General features: G+C 39.1%; 1 protein-coding gene across 3 annotated transcripts in view; it reads right to left on the bottom strand.

Annotated features, from left to right (window-relative positions):
* The window catches only part of SLC44A1 (solute carrier family 44 member 1), a gene marked incomplete at its 3' end in the record, with an annotated part of 210824 nt that overhangs the window by 36463 nt on the left and 152285 nt on the right, over positions 1-22076 (bottom strand). For 2 of the 3 annotated variants that reach the window (XM_082842128.1, XM_082842126.1), the window contains one exon: positions 16931-19372. The exons of the other annotated variant lie outside the window; for it this stretch is intronic. In XM_082842128.1, the coding sequence (XP_082698254.1) occupies positions 19349-19372 (24 nt within the window). Of the gene's footprint in view, positions 1-16930; positions 19373-22076 lie in introns of those variants that run through there. 3 annotated transcript variants of the gene reach the window in all.

The following is a 22076-nucleotide window of genomic DNA, read 5'->3' on the forward strand; positions in this document are numbered from 1 at the left end:
CAATATCTGGGTTATATCCACGAGGAAGAAGGTTGGGACAGATTTTGGGTAGGGCGATTAGCAGTCACTGCCACAGCCTGAGAGTAGTATCAGGTGACTAATATGCTAACTGACTGATGAAATCTGTCTTTCTAACCATTAGAACCCTTTAGGGGCTTAGGACAGGATTATAAAAACTTTTTTTTTTTTTTTCTGTAACATCCCTTCAGCTGTTTGCACACAATGATCATTTGTTTTCCTTTTCCCCATCCCAAGATGTCTCTTTTCCAAGTGATGTCTTTTCCAGGCTTGTCTCTGAAAACACTCCCATTTGTTTATATTCCAGGTGCGGCCTGACCTATAAAAAGTAATGCAGAGTCATCTCCTTCCTCCTGCTGTACACCATACTATTATTAACAGAGCCTAAAATCCCCTGAACTGAAACAGCCTGCTGTCAATTCATGCAGAGCACGCCTTGAACTCAGATGCTTGTGGGGAAGGGGTAGGGCCAAGGAGGGCACACATCACTGAGTACTTACCTTGTGACAGGCACCCCACCATCTCCTTTATAAGGTATCCATTCAGAAGACCCCACCAAGCCATATCAACCTCATTTAGCCATTGCAAGGCTGCTTTTATGGACCCAAGGAAGCACTTTACATTATTACTGCTAACCTCCATCCTCCATGCTATCAGGTTTAGTCCACTGCTCCTGAGCTCTGATTATTACCCCATGGACTATATATCTAGCATTTTTAGCTCTAAGTCACCTTAATATATGATTATCTTTGGTATTAGTTAGGATTGTGTTCAGCTGTAATGAAAAAAAAAAAACCCCAAATAATAGCTGCTAACATAAGACAGAAATTAATTCAAAAGTCTGGAAGTTGTTAGCCAAGTTGACATGATGTGCCGAAGTATCAGGGATGCAGGCACCTTCTGTCTCATTGTTCCATCATGCATGTCTTCCAGTGTCAAGGTCACCTTGCTGTCCAGAATGGCTGCTGAACCTCTAGCCACCACATCTGAATTCCAGCTGGCAGGGAAAAGGAAATTGAGGAAGGAGTAATGGCCCTTCCTTTAAAAGACATTTCCTGATAGTTACATGTCATTTCCACTTACATGCCACTGGCCAGAACTGAGTCACATGGTCACAATTTAGCTGCAAGGGGGAGCTGGGAAATGCAGTCTTTGTTCAGGATGGCTATATATCCATTTAAAAACCAGGTGACTGCTGTCATCAAAGATTAAGTAAAAAGATATTGGGAGACAACCTATAGTCTTGGCCACTCCTTCCATTCTTCATCCACGTCAGTGGTAAAAACATTAAACTATCCAAGACAAAGGCAAAAAACACCAACAGTAATAGGAGATAATATTTATTGAGCATTTACTATGTGCCAGCCACTGCCCTATGCATTTTATGTGTAATAATGCAGTTAATCTTCACAAAAGCATTGTTAAGTTGGGCACTATTTTTTTTTTTTTTTTTTTTGCGGTACACGGGCTTCTCACTGTTGTGGCCTCTCCCGTTGTGGAGCACAGGCTCCGGACACGCAGGCTCAGCGGCCATGGCTCACAGGCCCAGCCGCTCCGCGGCATGTGGGATCCTCCCGGACCGGGGCACGAACCCGCGTCCCCTGCATCAGCAGGCGGACTCTCAACCACTGCGCCACCAGGGAAGCCCTAAGTTGGGCACTATTATAACTCCCCTGAACTGAAACAACCTGCTGTCAATTCATACAGAGCATGCCTTGAACTCAGATGCTTGTGGGGAAGTTGGGCACTATTATATTATTAATAATAATTATATATTATTATTAATAACATATATTATATAATTATATAGTATAATTATGTATAATTATACTATATTATACATAGGTGGGAAAACAGAGGCCTAGAGAGTCTGAAGCCCAAGGTCATATAGTTCATAAGGGATACAAGTGTGCTTGAATTGGAGCTCATGCTCCTAATTAATCACTATAATGCATTGCCTTTGGGCAATGTGTGAGAGATGGAAACTTCTGTCTTATTTTGGCAACTGTTGTTTTGGGATTTTTTGTTTACTCACATCTGGAGTTGGCCTCCTCTACTGGAACCTCCTTTGGGTTGAAATTAATTAGCAAGACTTGGGCTTGGTTCTTCAATTAATGACTATTCCACCAGTATACCTGCTCAGGTCTGCTTAGCTCCTAAGAGTCTTGTCCTTTGTAATTTGGATAAACAGGATCAGCTCCCAGAACCAGGCTTATGCTGAAGAAAAATGAGAGATATGACCTAAAAGACAGGAGAGCAAGTGTGGCAGCCCAGCAAACACATCATGGCAGTATGGAGGGCTGTATATAGGAGAGTTCAAGGGTTTTGGGTTGTTTATCTTTGCTGTTGAGTGTTAGAGTTCTTTATATATTCTGGATACTAGACCCTTATCAGATATATGATTCACAAATATTTTCTCCCATTCTGTGGGTTGACTTCTCATACTTTAAAAAATAGTATCCTTTGAAGCAAACATTTTTTAATTTTGATGAAGTCCAATTTTCTTTTGTTGCTTGTGTTTTGGTGTCATACCCGAGAAGTTACTGCCAAATCCAAGGTCATGAAGATCCACCTCTATGTTTTCTTCTAAGAAGTTTATAGTTTTAGCTCTTGTATTTAGGTCTTTGATCCATTTTTAGTTAATTTTTGTATATGATGTGAGGTAGGGGTCCAACGTCTTTTTTTGCATGTAGATATCAAGTTGTACAAGCATCATTTATTGAAAAGACTATTCTTTCCTCGTTGAAAGAATCTTGGCAATCTTGTTGAAAAATCTGTTGACAACAGACACACACTTTTATTTCTGTCCTTTTAATTCTTTCTATTCTAATATTGATTTCGATATCTATCTGTATGTCATTATCCCATTGTTTTGATTGCCATAACTTTTTAGTAAGTTTTGAGGTCAGGAAATGGTAGCTCTCCAATTTTTTCTTCTTTTGCACAATTGTTTTGGCTCTATGGGCTTCCTTGTAATTCCATATGAATTTTTGAATCACCATTTCCATTTCTACAAAAAAAAAGACGATTAGGATTTTGAAAGTGATTGCACTGAATCTGTAGATCACTTTGGGTAGTATTACCATTCTAACAATATTTGCTCTTCCAATCCATGAATGTGTGTCTTCTCATTTACTTATGTCTTCGCTCATTTCTTTCAATGGTATTTTGTAGCTTTCAATGTAAAGGTCTTGTACCTCCTTGGTTGAATTTATTTCTTGGTACTTTATTCTTTTTGATGCCCTTGTGAATGGAATTGTTTTCTTCATTTCCTTTTCGGATTGTTCATTGCTAGTGCATAGAAATAAAACTGATTTTTGTGTGTGGATCTTGTATCCCACAACAATGCTTAAATTGTTTATTAAGTCTACTTGTGTGTGTCTGTATGAATTGTTTATGATTTTCTACCTATAAGGTAATGTCATCTGAGGAGAGAGATTTTATTTCTTTCTGATTTGGGTGTTTTTCTTTTTCTTACCTAATTATCCTGGCTAGAACTCTCGGTACAATACTGAATAGCAATGGCAAGAGAGGCATGCTTGTCTTGTTATTGATCTTGGGGGAAAAGCTTTCAGTCTTTCACTATTGAGTACGACGTTAGCTGTGAGTTTTTGGTAAACACGCTTTATCAGGTTAAGTTTCCCCCACTGCTGTCACAGTGATTTTTTTCCTCCTAAAATGCAAATATCATAAAGCACTCCCTTGCTAAAAGTCCTACAGTGAGTCCCCATTTTCTTCAGCATGAAATCAAGTCCCTTAGTATGGCCCAAAGCCACTTCAAGAGTGTCTGATACCCGCTGACTTCTCCAGTTTCATGTCCCCACACCCTAGAGTCACAGACACATCATTTCCCCACACACACCGTTCCCTCCGCTGGGAACACTACCTCCCTTTTCCAAAAGGCTTCTTTGCCACAGCCCTGTGTCCCTGCCCCTCCCGCCTTCAGGCAGCCTCTGTGTTACTCCTGAGTTAACGCCCAGAGCAGCTGGTACACTAGAATACAATCATCTGCTTACCCCTTTGCCTTCCTAAACAGACTATGAGGTTTCGGAAGGCAAAGACTAGGTCTCTCATTTCTGTATCCTTAGTGAATATAAGACTTCATAAATGTCTTTGGAATAAAGACGACTTTTCTGTTTTATTTATATTTACGAACATGTCCTGTAAGTCCTAACAGAGGTGGATTTACATAAGGATGAGGTAAATTCAGTTAAAGAATCAGGAAGTTACATGCTTGGACTTTGCCAGCTCAGCTCCCCAAGCCCCGTTCGAGAGCCATACGCAGATTATTTTTGTTTTCACAGTAACTTGAAGAATGCATATACCTTCTTCCATCAAAGGATAACATTCTATATAAATCTTAGTGTTCTTTCTCTTTAGGTTGCTAGGACACTCAAAGTATTTAATGCTTCATTGTCCTGTAACTACATTAGTCCTAGAGTCTAGCATATTTGTTTCTTCCTGTTTATGTCTTTGCTTTTCTATTTTTATTTTAATAATCTTACTGTACATAAGCCTTTTTGGAAAAAAGTGGAGCATAAATATGTAAATATATATGCTAAAAATACATTGTATGTATTTCTTGTTAGCAGAGAAGCACACAGATTGTTAAGGTGACAATGCAGAAGAGCAGAGTTAGAGCCATTGAGAAAGAGTTTGTCTGCAGTGACTTTAGCTGTACAAGCCATTGTTAGGTTGGGGTCTCTTAAATGAAAACCAGAAATCAGGTAGATTTCCTTCATGAGGGAGTGGAAAAAAATTTTGTTGGCACAGAGAAATATTTTCAGGCCCTCAAACTCTTCTCCAAATGGCTCCTTCTTATCATTACAGAGATTTTGCATCAGACGGCACTGAGAAGAAAAGGTAAACATATCCAATATTCAGTGAATTAGAGACTCAGAGCCTGGATGAACTTGACCATCTGGAGCAAGTCCCTATCTTTAAATGAAGAAATGCCATACCCCACATTGAGCGTACACCTCCGCGATTCCTCTTCCCTTCCCCCCAGATCTAATTAGTCACCAGGTCTGTAAATTTCCCACTGGGATCTTCCCCTTCCCCCTTCCCCCTCTGTCCCAAGTCTCCACAGGCTCTAGGTCTGACTGAACGTGCAAAACTCCCATATCCTCTCCGGGGTCACCTCTTGCTGCCCATCCATACATTCTTGGCTTTGGATTTTCTAAATGACTGAGGTGTCCTCGTGTCGCTATATGATGGCCCGTGCTAATGGCCCGTGCTATTCCTCTGGGTAGAATCCTCTCCCTTCCTCCCTCCTGCCCTCTCATCATCTGGCTCATTCCCGCTCATCCTTCAGGACACAGCTCAGGCAGCTTCTCCTAATAACCCAGCACCTCCCTATGTGCTCCTGAAGCACCTTCACTGCTGTCTGTCTCCCTCATTAGGCTGTGAGCTACTTCAGATCAGGGAGTGAAGTTACCAGAGTCCCCAGAATATAAATCCTACTCACCAGAGCAGGTCTCGGGAAATGACTGTTGATCGGACGTGGACACGCTTAGCACACTGCTGTAGACACACTTAGTGAACGTGCACGAAACGGGCCTCACTCATAACAGTTTCCAGAGTATGAGACGTGGACCTCACCAACTTCCACCAGCCTGATGTTTCCCCCTCTCCCACCCCAATTCTTCTACATTTATTAAGTCCTTCCCACTCCTTCCTCTGTCTAATTAAAACAAAAAAATTCCTTATTCCATTTGGATTTGACTTAGATCTGTTTTCAAACTGAAAGCCAATTGTCCTAAACACTGTTTATTAAATGAATTCTTTCCTTTCTTATTCATTTTGAGGTGTAGCCTTAGCTCTTATTAAATTCTTATAAATAATAGAATTTGTTTTGGGGAATTTCTCTTCTACCCTATTGGCCTATTATCACTCGGGTTTAGTTGCTGTCATCTTATTATACTTACCTGGATATTTGCTTTTTAACTTAACTATATTTTTTCATGTTAAAAAACTATAGAGCTTACTTCAAAAAAAAAAAAAAAAAGAACAATACAGGAGTATTTTAAACATACAGATAAGCAAAGAAAAAATTAAATTACCCTAATGCCATGTCCCAGAGATAACTATAATTATCATTTTGATGTAACAAGAGTGGTAGCTGACTTCCACTTAACCATCTTGCCAGATTAACTGACACCTCTAGTCCTCCGTAGAATGTGCTGGCTGATGTCCATAGCAAGCTGAATGGTCCCGGAGGGCGGCCTATGCACTGCTCTCAGCATCAGCGGACTGTGCCTAGCAAGAGTCAGGTGTGTTTATTCCAACATGTTATGCCAGGTGCAGTGGTTATTCAAATGGTATGATTATTTAAATATTATGTACATTGGGCTTCCCTGGTGGCGCAGTGGTTGAGAGTCTGCCTGCCGATGCAGGGGACACGGGTTCGTGCCCCGGTCCGGGAAGATCCCACGTGCCGCAGAGCAGCTGGGCCCGTGAGCCATGGCCGCTGAGCCTGCGCGTCCGGAGCCTGTGCTCCGCAACGGGAGAGGCCACAACAGTGAGAGGCCCGCGTACCGCAAGAAAAAAAAAAAGTTATGTATATTGATAAAAACAATGAGTATAAAGAGAGTAACTTCTAAGAAAAGTAAGTTGAATGCTTTGGAAAGACTCTATAAAGATAAGATACTAAAAATATTACTCAAATTATGTGTACATGAGAATTAAACATTGGAAAGAAAAAAAAATCTAGGAGTCTATACTCAGCTTGCTTCATTATTTAGCTTCTCTAAATTCTTGATCCATTTAAAGAAACCAGTATTTCACATTTTTACATTTTCCGGTGGTTACATTATTGGTATGTTTAATGCTGCCAAAAAAAAAAAAAGACAATACACAACTTCAGAGGACTCAAAGAGTCATAAATAGAATACCTATGACAAAGTTTGGCCAATGATTATTTACTTGTTGTAGTTTTAAAAAACATTTCATTTATAAAGATTCTCCTCCTTAAACAAATTTTTCAATTAACCGGTCAGCTACCAGTGCCCACAGACTTGGTTAAGAGAGCATGTATTATACCTTCAGTCATTTAAAAATGTATAAAGATATTGATTTTTACATAAATGAGATCATGCTATAAATACTGCTTTATCCCCCTTTTCACTGACTATATTGTAGACCTTATTCCAAGTCATTAAAGATTACAACATTTTTAATGCCTGCCCAGCTCCTCCTGCTGAAGTCCTATTTAACGTTTCCTTTTATTGGGCATTTAAAACTATGTACCAAAAACAACCAACCCAATCCAAAAATGGGCAGAAGACCTAAACAGACATTTCTGCAAAGAAGATATACAGATTGCCAACAAACACATGAAAGAATGCTCAACGTCATTAATCATTAGAGAAATGCAAATCAAAACTACAATGAGATATCATCTCACACCAGTCAGAATGGCCATCATCAAAAAATCTATAAACAATAAATGCTGGAGAGGATGTGGAGAAAAGGGAACCCTCTTGCACTGTTGGTGGGAACGTAAACTGATACAGCCACTATGGAGAACAGTACGGAGGTTCCTGAAAAAACTAAAAATAGAATTACCATATGACCCAGCAATCCCACTACTGCTCATATACCCTGAGAAAACCATAATTCAAAGAGTCATGTACCATAATGTTCATTGCAGCTCTATTTACAATAGCCAGGACATGGAAGCAACCTAAGTGTCTATCAACAGATGAATGGATAAAGAAGATGTGGCACATATATACAATGGAATATTACTCAGCCATTAAAAAAGAACGAAATTGAGTTATTTGTAGTAAGGTGGATGGACCTAGAGCCTGTCATACAGAGTGAAGTAAGTCAGAAAGAGAAAAAGAAATACTGTATGCTAACACATATATATGGAATCTAAAAAAAAAAGGTCATGAAGAACCTAGGGGCAGGACGGGAATAAAGACGCAGACCTACTAGAGCATGGACTTGAGGACATGGGGAGGGGGAAGGGTAAGCTGTGACAAAGTGAGAGAGTGGCATGGACATATATACACTACCAAACGTAAAACAGATAGCTAGTGGGAAGCAGCCGCATAGCACAGGGAGATCAGCTCAGTGCTTTGTGACCACCTAGAGGGGTGGGATAGGGAGGGTGTGAGGGAGGGAGACGCAAGAGGGAAGAGATATGGGGATATATGTATATGTATAGCTGATTCACTTTGTTATAAAACAGAAACTAACACACCATTGTAAAGTGATTATACTCCAATAAAGATGTTAAAATAATAAATAAAACTATGTACCTTTCTTGATTTCCTCTTCGTGGGACTCACAGAAAACTTGGAGTTTAGTTTTATGTGCAGCCTAGGGTTTCTTATACAGTTAATCTCCTTTTCTCAATTTTCACATGCCTGCTTTAAAAAAAATTTTTTTTTTAATTTGTGTTAAAATTGTTTCTTGTTGTAAGTTGGGAGAATCCCTTCTGGCAGAGAGAATAGACCAAACACAAACCCCTAATATCCTGTCTCCAAGTGTGAGGTTATAGTGTAAGTTTGGTTGACAGAAAGCCCTTTTGTTTTGCCTTGAAGGCAATTCCTTACTGTCGCCTCTCTGGTCTGACATAACCGGCCAGGGAGCTTATAACTACCTAGAGAGCTCTAAGACTTCTACTGAAATTGCTGATAAGCCCAGGAAGTGGTCTAATAGCTTAGCTTTGCTTTTTCTGGACTCCTGTATGTAACCTAGGTATATCTTCTAAAATTATTTTTCTCAGGATTTGGACAGTAAAGGAGGCACAATATCAAATTAAAGGCACGAAGTATTCCTTACCTTCACTGCTACTTGCAACAACTGAAAAAAATTACCAATAATGTGAAGAGGCCTGGCCTTGTGGGTTACTTCCACAACACCTGGTCAAAAATAGGAGGCCAGGGCTTTCCTGGTGGCGTAGTGGTTGAATCCGCCTGCCGATGCACGGGACGCGAGTTCGCGCCCCAGCCTGGGAGGATCCCACATGCCGCGGAGCGGCTGGGCCTGTGAGCCATGGCCGCTGAGCCTGCGCATCCGAAGCCTGCGCTCCGCAAGGGGAGGGGCCGCAGCAGTGAGAGGCCCGCCTACCAGGGAAAAAAAAAAAGAAAAACAAAAAAGGAGGCCAGAGGGCCTCATTAGGATGCTGGCTTCTTTCTGAAACTTTCGACACCTCTAGGAGCTTTGAGCACTACCTGAAGCTGAAATTTCAATCACAACTTATATATTATCCTAAAGTGCACAAGCAGTATGCCTCTTAAAAGAGACCCTGTGGAGGCTTCCGTGGTGGCGCAGTGGTTGAGGGTCCGCCTGCCGATGCAGGGGACGCGGGTTCGTGCCCCAGTCCGCGAGGATCCCACGTGCGGCGGAGCTGGCCGCTGGGCCTGCGTGTCCAAAGCCTGTGCTCCGCAAGGGGAGGGGCCGCAGCAGTGAGAGGCCCGCGTACCGCAAAAAAAAAAAAAAAAAGAGACCCTCTGGATTTTTCTTTATCGTCTAAAATTTGAGATTGAATACAGATTATACTTTTCATAGCCAAAGAGAAAAGGAATATCTGGGTCCCTTTTAGGAGATGTGAGGCTTTTCACAGGCTCTTTCATCACTAGGTGGTCTATGGAACAAGAAATTGTGTACGTTTGCATCAGGACCACGCCTCCAAAAAGAATTAACAGTCCAGATTGGTTAACATTCTTTAGTATCTCAAACACCTGTAGTGTCTGAGGACTCCTCACAAATGTTCTCTAACAACTTCTTTTGGCAAGCTGGTATAGATAAATAACTAGGGCTACGATCTGGGCATTGCTCACATTTGCTAATGAAAAGCAGTCTGTACAGCAGCCTCTCAAGAAAAATCCAAAATTAAAAAACAAATTGGGAGAGATTTATTGGTATTGCAAAAGGTCTTCCACTTAAGAACACCCCTTTCTTAGTCCCCAATATCATTTAACATAGGATTAGTTTTAAATAAGCTTGATTTTTCCAAACTTTTCAAGCTTGTTGAAAAATCAACAAGCTTGATTTTTCCATAATTTACTGCCTAAATTATGGCACACCACAGTTTCACCAACTCACCAACTTAGCACAGATCCAGGCTTCAATTTATGTGCAGGGCACTGTACCAAGCACAACGAGTGATTTCCATGGTAAACGTTATCTAACAGGCTTTTCGTCTCTGCCTGATGATTGAATTCAGTTGCAACCTTAGCATTCACAGAGTGACTCAGACTCCAGCTAGGAAGTCTGGCTGGGCAGTGGATGAACTTTGTACTTCGGAAATTAGGTTTTATTTAGTACATTTATGTTTCATACTTCAGGGATCCTAGAACATGCTGAGAGATGCTGGAAAGAAATAGCTGGTCAATTCCAGGGCACCCTTGCAGCATACTGACCTAATCTGAAAACAAGATGTTGCCCACAATCAGTTTCTATTGCAGCACAGCAGAATACGCCACCCCCAAATATGACTGCAGGAGTTCAGGACATGCCGCCTCAAAAAAATGCCACTTTGTTGTATTACTGTGAGCTGAAGGCACTTGAAAAACAGCAAATGTGGGTGAGGTATTCTCTGAACTCTCCTTATCTCCCTAGACAGATTCTCCAAAAAGAACTCAAATGTCATAAATCCCCTTCTCAGGAGTTTCATCAGCCAGGGGAGATTGACTCTTATCACAGGAGAAGAGCCTAGAAGTCGACACCACACCCAGACACACTTTGCCATAAGCTATCATGCGGCCCAGCTATTCCTCTAAGGGCCCATTCATCTTTCCTAAAAATCATTTACTCTCCCCTAAGAGGCCTACATCCTCTCTCCCCTTTCCCTATTAAGATGGTATTTAAATTTGAATTCTAAGCCACTTAGAGGAGTTACTCATTTTTCCTGGGTATCTCACATGTATACCTGAGGTATACATGTTAATAAACTTCTGTGTGTTTTTCTCTTGTTAATGTGTCTTCTATTACAGAGTCTCAGCTAAGAACTCAGAAGGGTAGGGGGAACAATTATTTTCCCTCCCCTACACTATTCATCACCACCCTGGGCATGGGAAAGTGCTACAACACAGTAGACAATGACATTCTTTCCTATAAAATTTTATTTATTACATAAAAAAATTCTATACATTTGTTAGACTAAAATACAGTTTTCGTTATAGTTCTGGTAACTGAGTCAGTACACAGAAAACGTAGCATTAGATCAGCACTGTTTTTTCTAGTTCATATTTCTGAACAAGGAAAACATTTCAAAGCTCCATTTCATATAGGCTCATTGTACTCTGAAGCCAGATGGAATTCCATCCAATTCAGAGCTCTTGGAAGTTAATTTCCCAGCAAGATTTGATAACTCCAGAAAGTTAATTGCTTCATATACATATTTTTAAAGTCCTCTGAGAGCACAACACTCTGTAAATTCTGCACTGTGTCAATAATGACAGTCACAAATACTACAGGGCTATGACCATGTCTGTGGGGCATGTTCAAGCACCTACATGTTTGTTTCCCCACCTGAATACAGTGTAGTGACACTGTAATAAAGAAATAATAATAAGGAAAAAACTCAAAATAATGCTAAGGTACAAGATCCCGAACCAGGGAGTTCATGGAAGACTTAACCATGATCCTACAGTTTGTAATGGACAAAGACCGGACATGATACAAAAATCCATTTTGACACTGTGAATAGGATGCAAATAGCAAAACAAAACAAAACCAAAAAGACAAAAAAGGCCTCCGATTGACAAATATGTGGCACCACAACATACCTCTTATGCTGGATTTCACAGCAGTGAGATGTCGAAACACACTGATGGGCATTTTCTGTTCAAATCTCCCCATACACTGGATGGGATCTGACTGGACGGGATGTTAGGCTCAGGGCCTGAGAGATGAAGAGCAGGTCCCTCTGCATTGACTGATCTTTCAAACTTGGCTGCTTTATTCTAGGAGCCTATTCTAAACTCAGGAGTTCAGGAAGGCTGTGCCAGAAAGTACTTAAAGTTGGACCTTTGGTCTTCAGAAGATATGCATTTGTCTTTGGTTGTTTTCCCAGAGCCCCTGTCATTTTGTTGGTGCCCTCTACACTTTTCTCCCCACTCTTGTGTTAGTTGTAGCAAATCGGATCAGCTAACAACCTCCTGAAGTTATTTCACTGGGTACCACATCTTTAGAAGTGCATTCAATGGTCAAGAATATTCTGAGACAGTGTAACTGAAACTTCATTATGGAGCTCCCAGTACCCTTTTATAGGATGGACAAAATCAAGACAACCTCAACAGCAACATAATCTAGTAGCACTAAGGCAATACAGTAGAAGAAAGGTAGCTTCCCCCCCGTGATGTCTTTGAAAATCAAAACCAGCCAGAACAAGGGGGCCAAAAATTCTGGGAGAACACTGCTAGAACCCAGAGGAAGGGGAAAATTTACTCTGTAGTCTCTGTCTCCAATCATCAGTCCCAAAGCTGTCCTAGTATTGTTTCATTCCTATGAATCACCTCATACAATTTTTGAAAACAATCCTGGCTTAATGATCCATGTGGTAAATGAAGGAAGTGCTCACATTTTCTAGTGGCAGGTAGAATGGTCTGCAGGATGCTGGTAGGACGTTCACTCCAGTCCTGTGTCCATTCATTCCTCAAGTCTTTTCTTTTTTTTTGTTTTTTTCTTTTTATTTATTTTTGGCCGCACTGTGCAGCATGTGGGATCTTAGTTTCCTGACCAGGGATGGAACCCACGCGCCCCCTGCATTGGAAGGGTGGAATCTTAACCACTGGACCACCAGGGAAGTCCCTCAAGTCTTCTTTTCAATGCTTACTTTACTCACATAGAATGATTTAACACATTATTCCTCAAAAAATAACTAAAACTAATTTCCTAGCTGATGGGATGGGTGGATCAGATTCCTATGTGAAACTCAGGACATTTCCTTTAGGTCATACACTTCTATGACAAAAAGACATCAAATATAGATACTTACACCGGACTTAGGCCCTTTTCCACCCAATATGGGAACTTCCACCTGTGGTCTCTTCCTTTGCTACTGTGGAAGGTTCAATAGAGCTCTTCTGGGGTTGTGGGGTGGGGAGGAGAGCTGACTTTTCTATTTTCTTCACCAGCCAATTAGGACATTTCCACTGCTTTCTTCAGCTTGAAAATGTAGGTAATAGTTTGATGTCTGACTATAGGTCATGACCCCCTGGAATCAAATCTTAAAAAACCTCAAATTCCTTTAAGGATGTCTGCCTGCTTTTTCAAGGGCCCAGAGGACACTCCATATAGTGCAGCAAGCTTACCTAATAGTAAGGTGTAAATGTGAAGAAACCCACATGCTCCCTAAAGAAGGAAGGTGATGTGGATGGGGGGAGTGGAGGCACAGTCCCATGGGCAGTGGTCCAAGGCTGCTCTAGTGGTGACTGGAAAACACTCAAAACAGGAGGGAACATCTCACTGATTTACGAAGGAGAAAAAAATAACTTTTGAATTTGTCCCCCCAGCATCTGCTCCTCCAACTTTCCACTAAAAATTTTTTGTCAACTATGGACTATGGTAAGTTTGCTAATTTATCACCATCTTCAAATGTTTTTGGTCGTGTTGACAGAGATATATTTTTGGACAGTGATCTAACTGCTAACACTATGCTACAGATGTCATATAATAAAGAATCTAGTGTTTTGGTAGATGGATGACTACAGGGATTCCCTATTCATTTCTTCTTGGATTTTCTTGTCCGTTGCAAATAATTTGGTACCTTGCCAAAAATTCATCACAGGACACACACATCCTTACACCACCAAGGAAAGAAATCTTACTGTCTTGAAGATTCAGTGTTGACGTCCTGTTTTTCATTCACATTAGTGTGGTTTTGATTTTCAAAGCTGGTACTAAAAGTTTTCAAGTTATAAAAAGGATTCCAGACAACAAGGTCCTACTGTATAGCACAGAGCACTATATTCAGTATCCTATGATAAACCAAAATGGAAAAGAATATTTTAAAAAAGTATATAACTGAATCACTTTACTGTACAGCAGAAATTAACACAACATTGTAAATCAACTATACTTCAATTAAAAAAGAAAATGATTCCAGGTCTGAAATTGTTAAGTACCATCTTAAAAGAATCTTCAGTGGAGGCCTAATCACTACTTTATTTCAAAACACATTATCAAACCAACTTTAGAGCAGCCTCAGACTTGTGTTCCTTAGGCCCTGAGGGGATGGGGGCGAGGTGGAGGCGGGCAGTCTCAGGGTCCTGAAATTCTATTAGTATTTTAAATGTTCCTAAGTAGGCTATGTGACTTTGAGAGAAAGGTAGTTCATTGCTTTCAGAAGCTTCTCAGAGGGGCCCTTGGTCCCCTCAAAAGATTAAGAACCTGCTTTTGAATATCAAATACTAAATTTGGGTCTTAGCAAATAAAAGTGAAAGATTTCTGAAACATTTGGAAATTACAACGTTTTCATGTTCAGCTAGATCTTGACTAGACCATGAGTAACCTGAAAGCTTTACTATTCTGAATTCCCTGGTCTAGAATGTTTATTCCTCAGGAAATCATTTATATTGTAAAACTGGTATCAAAACTGAAGAAAATAGACTAATATTTGGGTCCCTAACAACTGCATATCTTTTCCACAAGTTTACTAATGAATTTCTTTAAAAAATATCCAACTTAAATCCTGCTCATTTAATTTAGAAAAGTGATAGCTGTTCATGTGATACTGAAATGGAAGCATCATTTGTCTTTTTTTTACACATATAAAAATCAAGGAGATGGGGTGGAAGAAAGCGTACTATAGTATTTCCATAGAAAAGAAAGGTTTTCCACAGAAATTCTCAAGTTTAAAAATGCTGCATTGAAGTTTTTTATAAGAAAGATATCTTCAAAGATTTAAATCTTGGGTTAAAAATTTCCTCTTAAATTGAAATTTGGAGAATAAGAATTTGACTCAAATTTATGAAACGTGAATGGAGGAAAGTGTGCTATTTAAAATTTTTTGGTGTGTACAACATGTTTAGCTTTTTATTTTGTTTTCTAAGTTTGCTAGCTTTATATTTTCTCTTGGCACATTCAAGCATCCTGCTTTTTTCACAATTTGGGCTATATGTCATTAAAAAGATAAGCTTATTCTGAAAGTAGCCAGTGTATATGAAGAGTGCCTACTTTTCAAATGGGCTAACATGTATTCCTTAGTACACAAAGATACATGAATATGCATTTAAAGCAAAAGGCATTCTGCACTGTGATTATAGAATACACAAAGCCCTGCTTTATGCATTTACTTACGAACCCACAATTTTCCAATATATATTCACAGACCACATCTTAAAAACTCTAGGCAAGCCATTATAGCGCACTTTTATCTCTCAGATGGAATATATGAAAAGAATACAGAGATTAACTGTGGCAGGTGCACTGATAAGCCTCCAGATTCTGAGGATTTCGTTTTTGTTTTTTTAAGTAGCGGTTAAAACGCAGTAGAGAACTTATTGAAAGGTGAAAACTTTAAAAGACCTTTCTGAAGGAAACTTCTCAGAGGTTGTGTTAAAGGCTATTACTGGAAACTCCAAAAATTCAAGAGAGGTTACTGATGAAAAATAAAATAAAATGTTCAGGTCACCATAATTGGCAGCTCTGGTTTCAGAACTGACCCCAGAATTCTACTTTGAAGGCCAGGAGACCTCTTAAAATGGCCTTTATTAGCTATTAGTGGTGCTTGGTGGAAATGGTCGGGGTCTTGAGGGCACTAACATGGCCTCACAAATATTTGGTGCCTGTAGTTTCCGTAGCTGTTTTAAGGGAGAGGGTGGGAGGAACATTACTCTGGTTTCAAGGGGCTCAGGACCCCTATAAAAGGGGTCACCTCCTAACCACCCCCTACTGGGGTGAAATCCTGAAACTGCCCTGGGAAGATAAGGGAGCCCTTGGCAGATACCGAGGTCAGTGGTATTGGGAACTGGCAGCTTAACGCCCTTGGCTGAAAAAAATGACAAAATTAGAGTAAGGGAGCATCTCTACAAAGGAAAAACTTATTTGCAGCTTAATTTTTAAATAGACTCAGTGAATGCCCCCTCCTTAACCATTATGCAAAAAGTTTAGGAACCAACACACAGTTAAGCTACTTATATTGCAGTAACTTAGGACTTAATTATGCTATAGGATAGGATAAAAGCTTTGATCCTTAAACATTAAACATTGCATTAAATGGTTTAAAGGAAGAGCCTGCTTTGAGCTGTGCTAGTTCGTGCAGAGACAATACAATCTCAGCGCTCTAGCTAAATTCCTAATGTTTACCTAACGTACTGGTAAGCCTCCCACAGAAGATGGGTCTCTTGGATTTATACTGAAATATAACCTTTTCTCTTCCATATCATATACAGCAGAGCTTACTCTTGAGGCAGGAGCCTAGAAAGTCTAAATCAGGCACCAGAACCTTAATTTTCCAATGGCAGCAACAATCACGATTCTCTTCTCACTGTGATCACCACTGACAACCGCGGATGCTAACTGTAACTCTGGAAGTAGGCGTCCTGAACACAATTTTGAAGATCCACCGCAGACAAAAGACAAAACCCACCACACAGAGCCAGTGGTTGATAAAAGTATTCAGGTAACCACATTTCACAGACGATTTTTGTCCTTCATGTATTCTCACTTGGGCAGAGATGGAGGCAGTGAGCGAATAGCAATAAGGCAGCCCAGGGCCAGCTGAAGAACGGATCACGAAGAATGACAGCGGCAGCAGGTCTATCCAAACATAGCTTCAAAACCTTCAAATATCGCTAAAAGCCTCTGTGAGGCTCTCTGAATTGCATCAACAAATGAAGCTCATGAGAGAGTGATAGTCTATAAGTCAAATATCTGTGTGTGTGTGTCTGTGTAATATATATGCATATCTGCATATATCTACCTATATGGCACACATATCCACTTAGGGGAAACAGCCTGGCAATTAATTTGGAACTCAAATGACATGGTTACACATAGAGCATAATTTCTAAACACAATGTTAGTAAAACAAAATTTATTTGTAAAACAGGACCTGTTATATAAAATGGCACACAATCAAGTTATACAAAAATACAAAATTTCTTTCTGATTACAGTTCTAGTTGCAAATGATAATTAGAAAGCATTCCTGGTGGCTTCCAAACAGCTGAGATTGCGAGCATATGGAACAGGGAGCAGCAAGAGTCCATGGTGCTGGGATGGCCAAGTGAGTAGAACCTAATTTCCAAATTCAAGAATTCCACCAGGTCACTTTGGAGGGACACCTCCTAAGATAAGTAGCTCCTGTAATGTCTTCTGTTTTGATACCCATCTTCCATACTTTTGCCAAGCCTAAATTTAGTTCCCAATGTTTCTTAATGCCCACAATCTGTGTGGCTATGAAACAGAAGGTAGACTGAATTTTCCTACATGATTTGCTCTCTCACCTATTTGGATAATTGTTAGTTACATAATTATATTTATTCCATTTCAAATGATATAAAAGAGTACAATGATATCGTTTAGTGACATCACATGTTAGAATGTTAACTTCTGGAGAATTATTGTTTCAAAATAGCTACTCTCACAATATTGTTTTCTGTGATCTTGCCAAGACATGAGCTCCTGTTTCTTTAAAAAAAAATAAAAATAAAATTCCGGACTGTTATTGCAAATATTCTGAAAAATCAGAAATATTACATGAGCTTTGAAAAGAAACCGAGGCATTTAGCAAATTTTAGCCTAGCTAGAGTAAAGAACACGGATACTTAAAAAAAAATACAATTTACCTTTTGCAGCAATTTAAAGGTCCAACCCTTTGAAAGGAAGCACATTAGCAAACAGCTGCTTATTAAGCCCTAGTGACATTAATTGTACACATTTCCATAATACCGGTCTAATTCACTGTCTAATTCTGGTAGGAGGCAATGCTTTCTTTCAAAAGATTCTCCTTCCATGGAATGATAAAATGCTGAGGCTTTTTTTTTTTTTTGTACAGAGCCTATATTTAGTGCAATAAGTTTAAAAAATCTGCTCTGAAATATTTACTTTACATTAACAAAAATAGCTTTTTTTAAAAAAATTGTAACAAAAAGGAGTTATCGCATAAACAGATCATGAATTATTCTTAGCAAATTACACTTTTTTTTCTTAAAGCATTCACCATTACAATAAGCAGAACAATGAAATATTAGCCATTCATATCTGGTAAGCTTCAGGAATTAAAAAACCCCCCAAAACCCAAAACCCATCCCCAAACACAAAGAACGTTCAACACTTGAGGATCAAAACATTAACCAATTCTTCAGTTAAACATTGTAGAATTCTGGATACTTAATGAATTGCCAAGGAGAGGAGCACCTGCCAGTATGTTTTCAGATTTATAGCAAGCATTTGAATAAAATGGCCATTTAGCCCTAAGCCATTGAAGTTCCTCTGAAGCAGAAGCCCAAGTACCGGAATTTTCAATGCTTTGTGTTTCATGTTTCTCTCCCTTTTTTATTCCTTCCAGCATTACTTAGTCTGCAAACCTATACACAGAAACTTAAAGGCTAAACTTGCTGGGTACCCCAGCTTCCTTTCAAATCAGGCACACAAATGTGTGGAGGATGCTACTAACGTCAAAATGAAAGAAAGACAAAATATAAGAGAAAAGTTTGCATAAGAAAGATTATCTACCCTTTCCTTTTTTACCTACTCTCTTATAGAAGCATTAGGGTAAACTACAAATACCTGAGGAGTTGGTTACTTTTTAATGTTGGCTGACAAATGCATGAGCTATTATGAAAATTCCCATATTGGGTCCACTTGTATGTTTCTAAAAGGAAAATGACATGGTTTCTTTGATTGGGGAAAACTGAATGGAGTAACTCCTTATTTACCTGAAAGCATATGCCTAGTCTCATCCCACTAGGACTTATGCATCAGTAAAATAAGGTCTTGATTTTATGCACACATCAGGGAAATCACCCCTGAATAAACTTTAGACAGAGAATTCGGTACAATAATTTTACCTAATTTAAATAACTAAAGTTAAAATCTCCTCTAAGTTATTAAAAATGTTAATCAGATATGAATCTTAACATTTCCATTAAGACAATTACAATTGAAAACATTAAATGACGGCAGTTGCCTTGTAAAAGCCACCCGTATGAAAGGAGTACATGTTTGACAAAAATAAGCATAAAAAAGGTATTAAATCCCTGTTCCTGTTCTCTGATTTTGGCTGATTATGTGTGTGTGTGTATATACATATACATATATATACACACATACATATACATATATACACACACCCACACACACAAATACATAGTTATGTGTATATATTGTTTTGGAATGTCAATGGGTTCCATAACGGTCGGCTAGGTTCAAGCAGAACTTGCTCCCGAAGCCTAGAAAACAAAGTCATACAGAGTATAATCTTAGACAATTACCATTAAAAGGAGATCATGAATGATGTTACAAATACACAGATGGTCACAAACAGCAATAAAGAAAAATGGATTGAGAATCCTTCTCCCCCAAACCTAAATTCCATGGTCTGAAATTCCTGTGATTGTAGAAAGTCACACTTCCCTCTGGGTCATCTTTGAGATATGCAGAGAATTCATCTCTAGTCTATGTTGCTATAGTGCCCAGGTTTTTTCCTCCATTTTCTCTGTAAGTTTTTCCTGTATGATAGCGAGCAGATTGCCAGATGTCTCTTTCTTAAACCTCTACATCACATTTGGTAAATTTTTCTAAAATAATTTTCAAAGATTTATAGAAAGACCTTACAAACCTTCAAAGTTTCCTTAACTAGTGAGGCTCTCTCAAAAAAAAAAAAAGTCTAAGAGGAAAGCTGGAAGTACTTATGTTTAGTTTAGTGATGCCCTGTCAAATGTAAAAATTTAAACCTCATTTTTCTGAACATTATTTTATAGACTTAAAAAAAACTCATATTAAACTATCCCATTAAGGAGACAGACAGTGAACTCGAACAGCAGTGTTTCTACAGATGCAGCAAAATAGTTATGACGCTCTGTTAACAGAACTTTCATCTATGGGAATAACATGTGAATTAAACCAAGCAAACACAAATAAGCAATCGTAAATTCTACCAATCCCCAAACTCTAGGAGGGAGTTTCTCAGGTACTTCTTTAGGGACACACACAAGATGGTGGTGGTATTACGGGTCAACTCTTAACATGCATACTTCGAAAGAGAGCAGATTTAGAGGCACTGATATGCTTGAAAGATTTAATTATCCTGTGAGCAACAATTCACACATCTCTCATGGGGACTTTCTGAACCACTTAAAACGTTGTTCTTAGAGATCAAATGCTACAATGTCCAAAGGACCAGAAAAACAATGCACACAGAAGATGTATTTTGGGACACGGCAGAGGGCTTTGCCATTAATCTGCAAGCAACGAACAACATAAAATAAAAGTAAAAGTGGAATGAAGATTTTAATGTGGTGTTTGAATTAAGGGACATTAATTTAAAGCTGAAAGTAATATTAGGGGGAAAAAATTTCTACATTTTTGGCTTCTGATAGAATGCCACATAACCTAGGCAATTCTCCTACTATTAATACCTATGAATCAGGGGTTTAGGTAAGAGAAGGTGTATTTGCATTCTGGTCTACCACAATTCAGCTATCTTTCCCTCAAGAATAATACAGAAATACATGCCAATTCATGGCTCGGAGTAGCTAGTCCTAAACCTCTAATTATTTCTCCCTTTCTTTAAATGCTTGTTACTGAAGAGTGATTTAATGTACGCGTCAACCACTGGAAAGACAGAAAAGGGGGGGAAGGGTGGTTTACATTTTAAGATTTTATATGTCTTTTAAAAGTTTTAGGTTTGAAACCTTATTTTCTGAACAATTAGGACAACCAAGCAGTGGCAAGAAGGAAACCTTCCTCATTTTTCCAGGCTATCTTAGGGTTGGCAGAATTTTCACTGTGGTCCCCCTCAGCCCACATGAAGTAAGAGGGATGCAGAAAGAAAGGGCAGGGAGGCAAGTAACCTGCCAGGAGGGATTGGTGATTAGCACCCTTCCCTGTTCATCCAGTGCTGTCTGATGCACACTTAAAAATAAGAGTTACATGGCCATTCTACACGCTCTTACTTATGATTAGAGTGATCTGTGCCTTGGGAATATAAACATTGAAGTTTTGACTTTATCATCATCAATGCTATTAAGAGCAACACCAAAATAGGCACTGGATGGGGTTACAGAGAAGAGTCTATAGCTAAACATTCTGTTGAGGCTTTAATGTAGGTTGAATATGCAGTTATTTTGCATATACGTATACCATCCCCCCACCCCCGCAATGAAGCCATTTCCTTCATTCTTACATACTTAAATGGGCTTGTTTTATACTACATATTTCTTAAGTTGGACACCTATAAATCAAACCATTTATTAAAGTATAAAGGAGAAAGAAAAGAGAGTCTTCACCTCTCCTTTTCTTGGACGTTATATGCAAATAGAAGGCACATTGTTTTAAAATTAAGTGCTTAAGGATGTAGGCAATTATATAATATTCTGAAATAAACATGCTATTTAAGAATAATACACTTGTAATACAAGCAGTAATTAGACCAATATAGCTAAAGACATCTGTCATTATGCAGTGGTGAGAATATATATGGGAAAAGCTACTCAGGATTTTCTTATACTGGTTAACTTTAAGTTGCTTTTTTCAAATGAAAGGAGAGTGGTTATATATATATCACTGACCAGAGGTAATTTATCTTTCTCACAATTAAACTGAGGCTGGAGAAGACCAGATTGTCTTATTGAGTGGGAATGTGGGTGTTGACGGAAATAGCCTTGTTTGCTACTGAAAAATAGCTTAGGAAACAAAGAAAGTACAATCCAGGCAACAGAAGAAAAGGTCAGCAAAGGGGAAAAGACAGCAACATAAACAAACCAATATTAAAAGAAGGGGGGAATATGAATTTCAGCAAGTTGAAAGGAATTGCTATCATCACTTCTAAAATAAGTATCAAACCGTCAGTTCAAGTGCACAACCAAATGTTCAGTCCCATGAAAACTAAACACTGACAGTTAAAAAGAAAAAAATGGAAACTGCAAGTTCACC

The sequence above is a fragment of the Leucopleurus acutus genome, assembly GCF_964270905.1.
Source record: "Leucopleurus acutus genome assembly, chromosome: 7".
Lineage (NCBI taxonomy): Eukaryota > Metazoa > Chordata > Mammalia > Artiodactyla > Delphinidae > Leucopleurus > Leucopleurus acutus.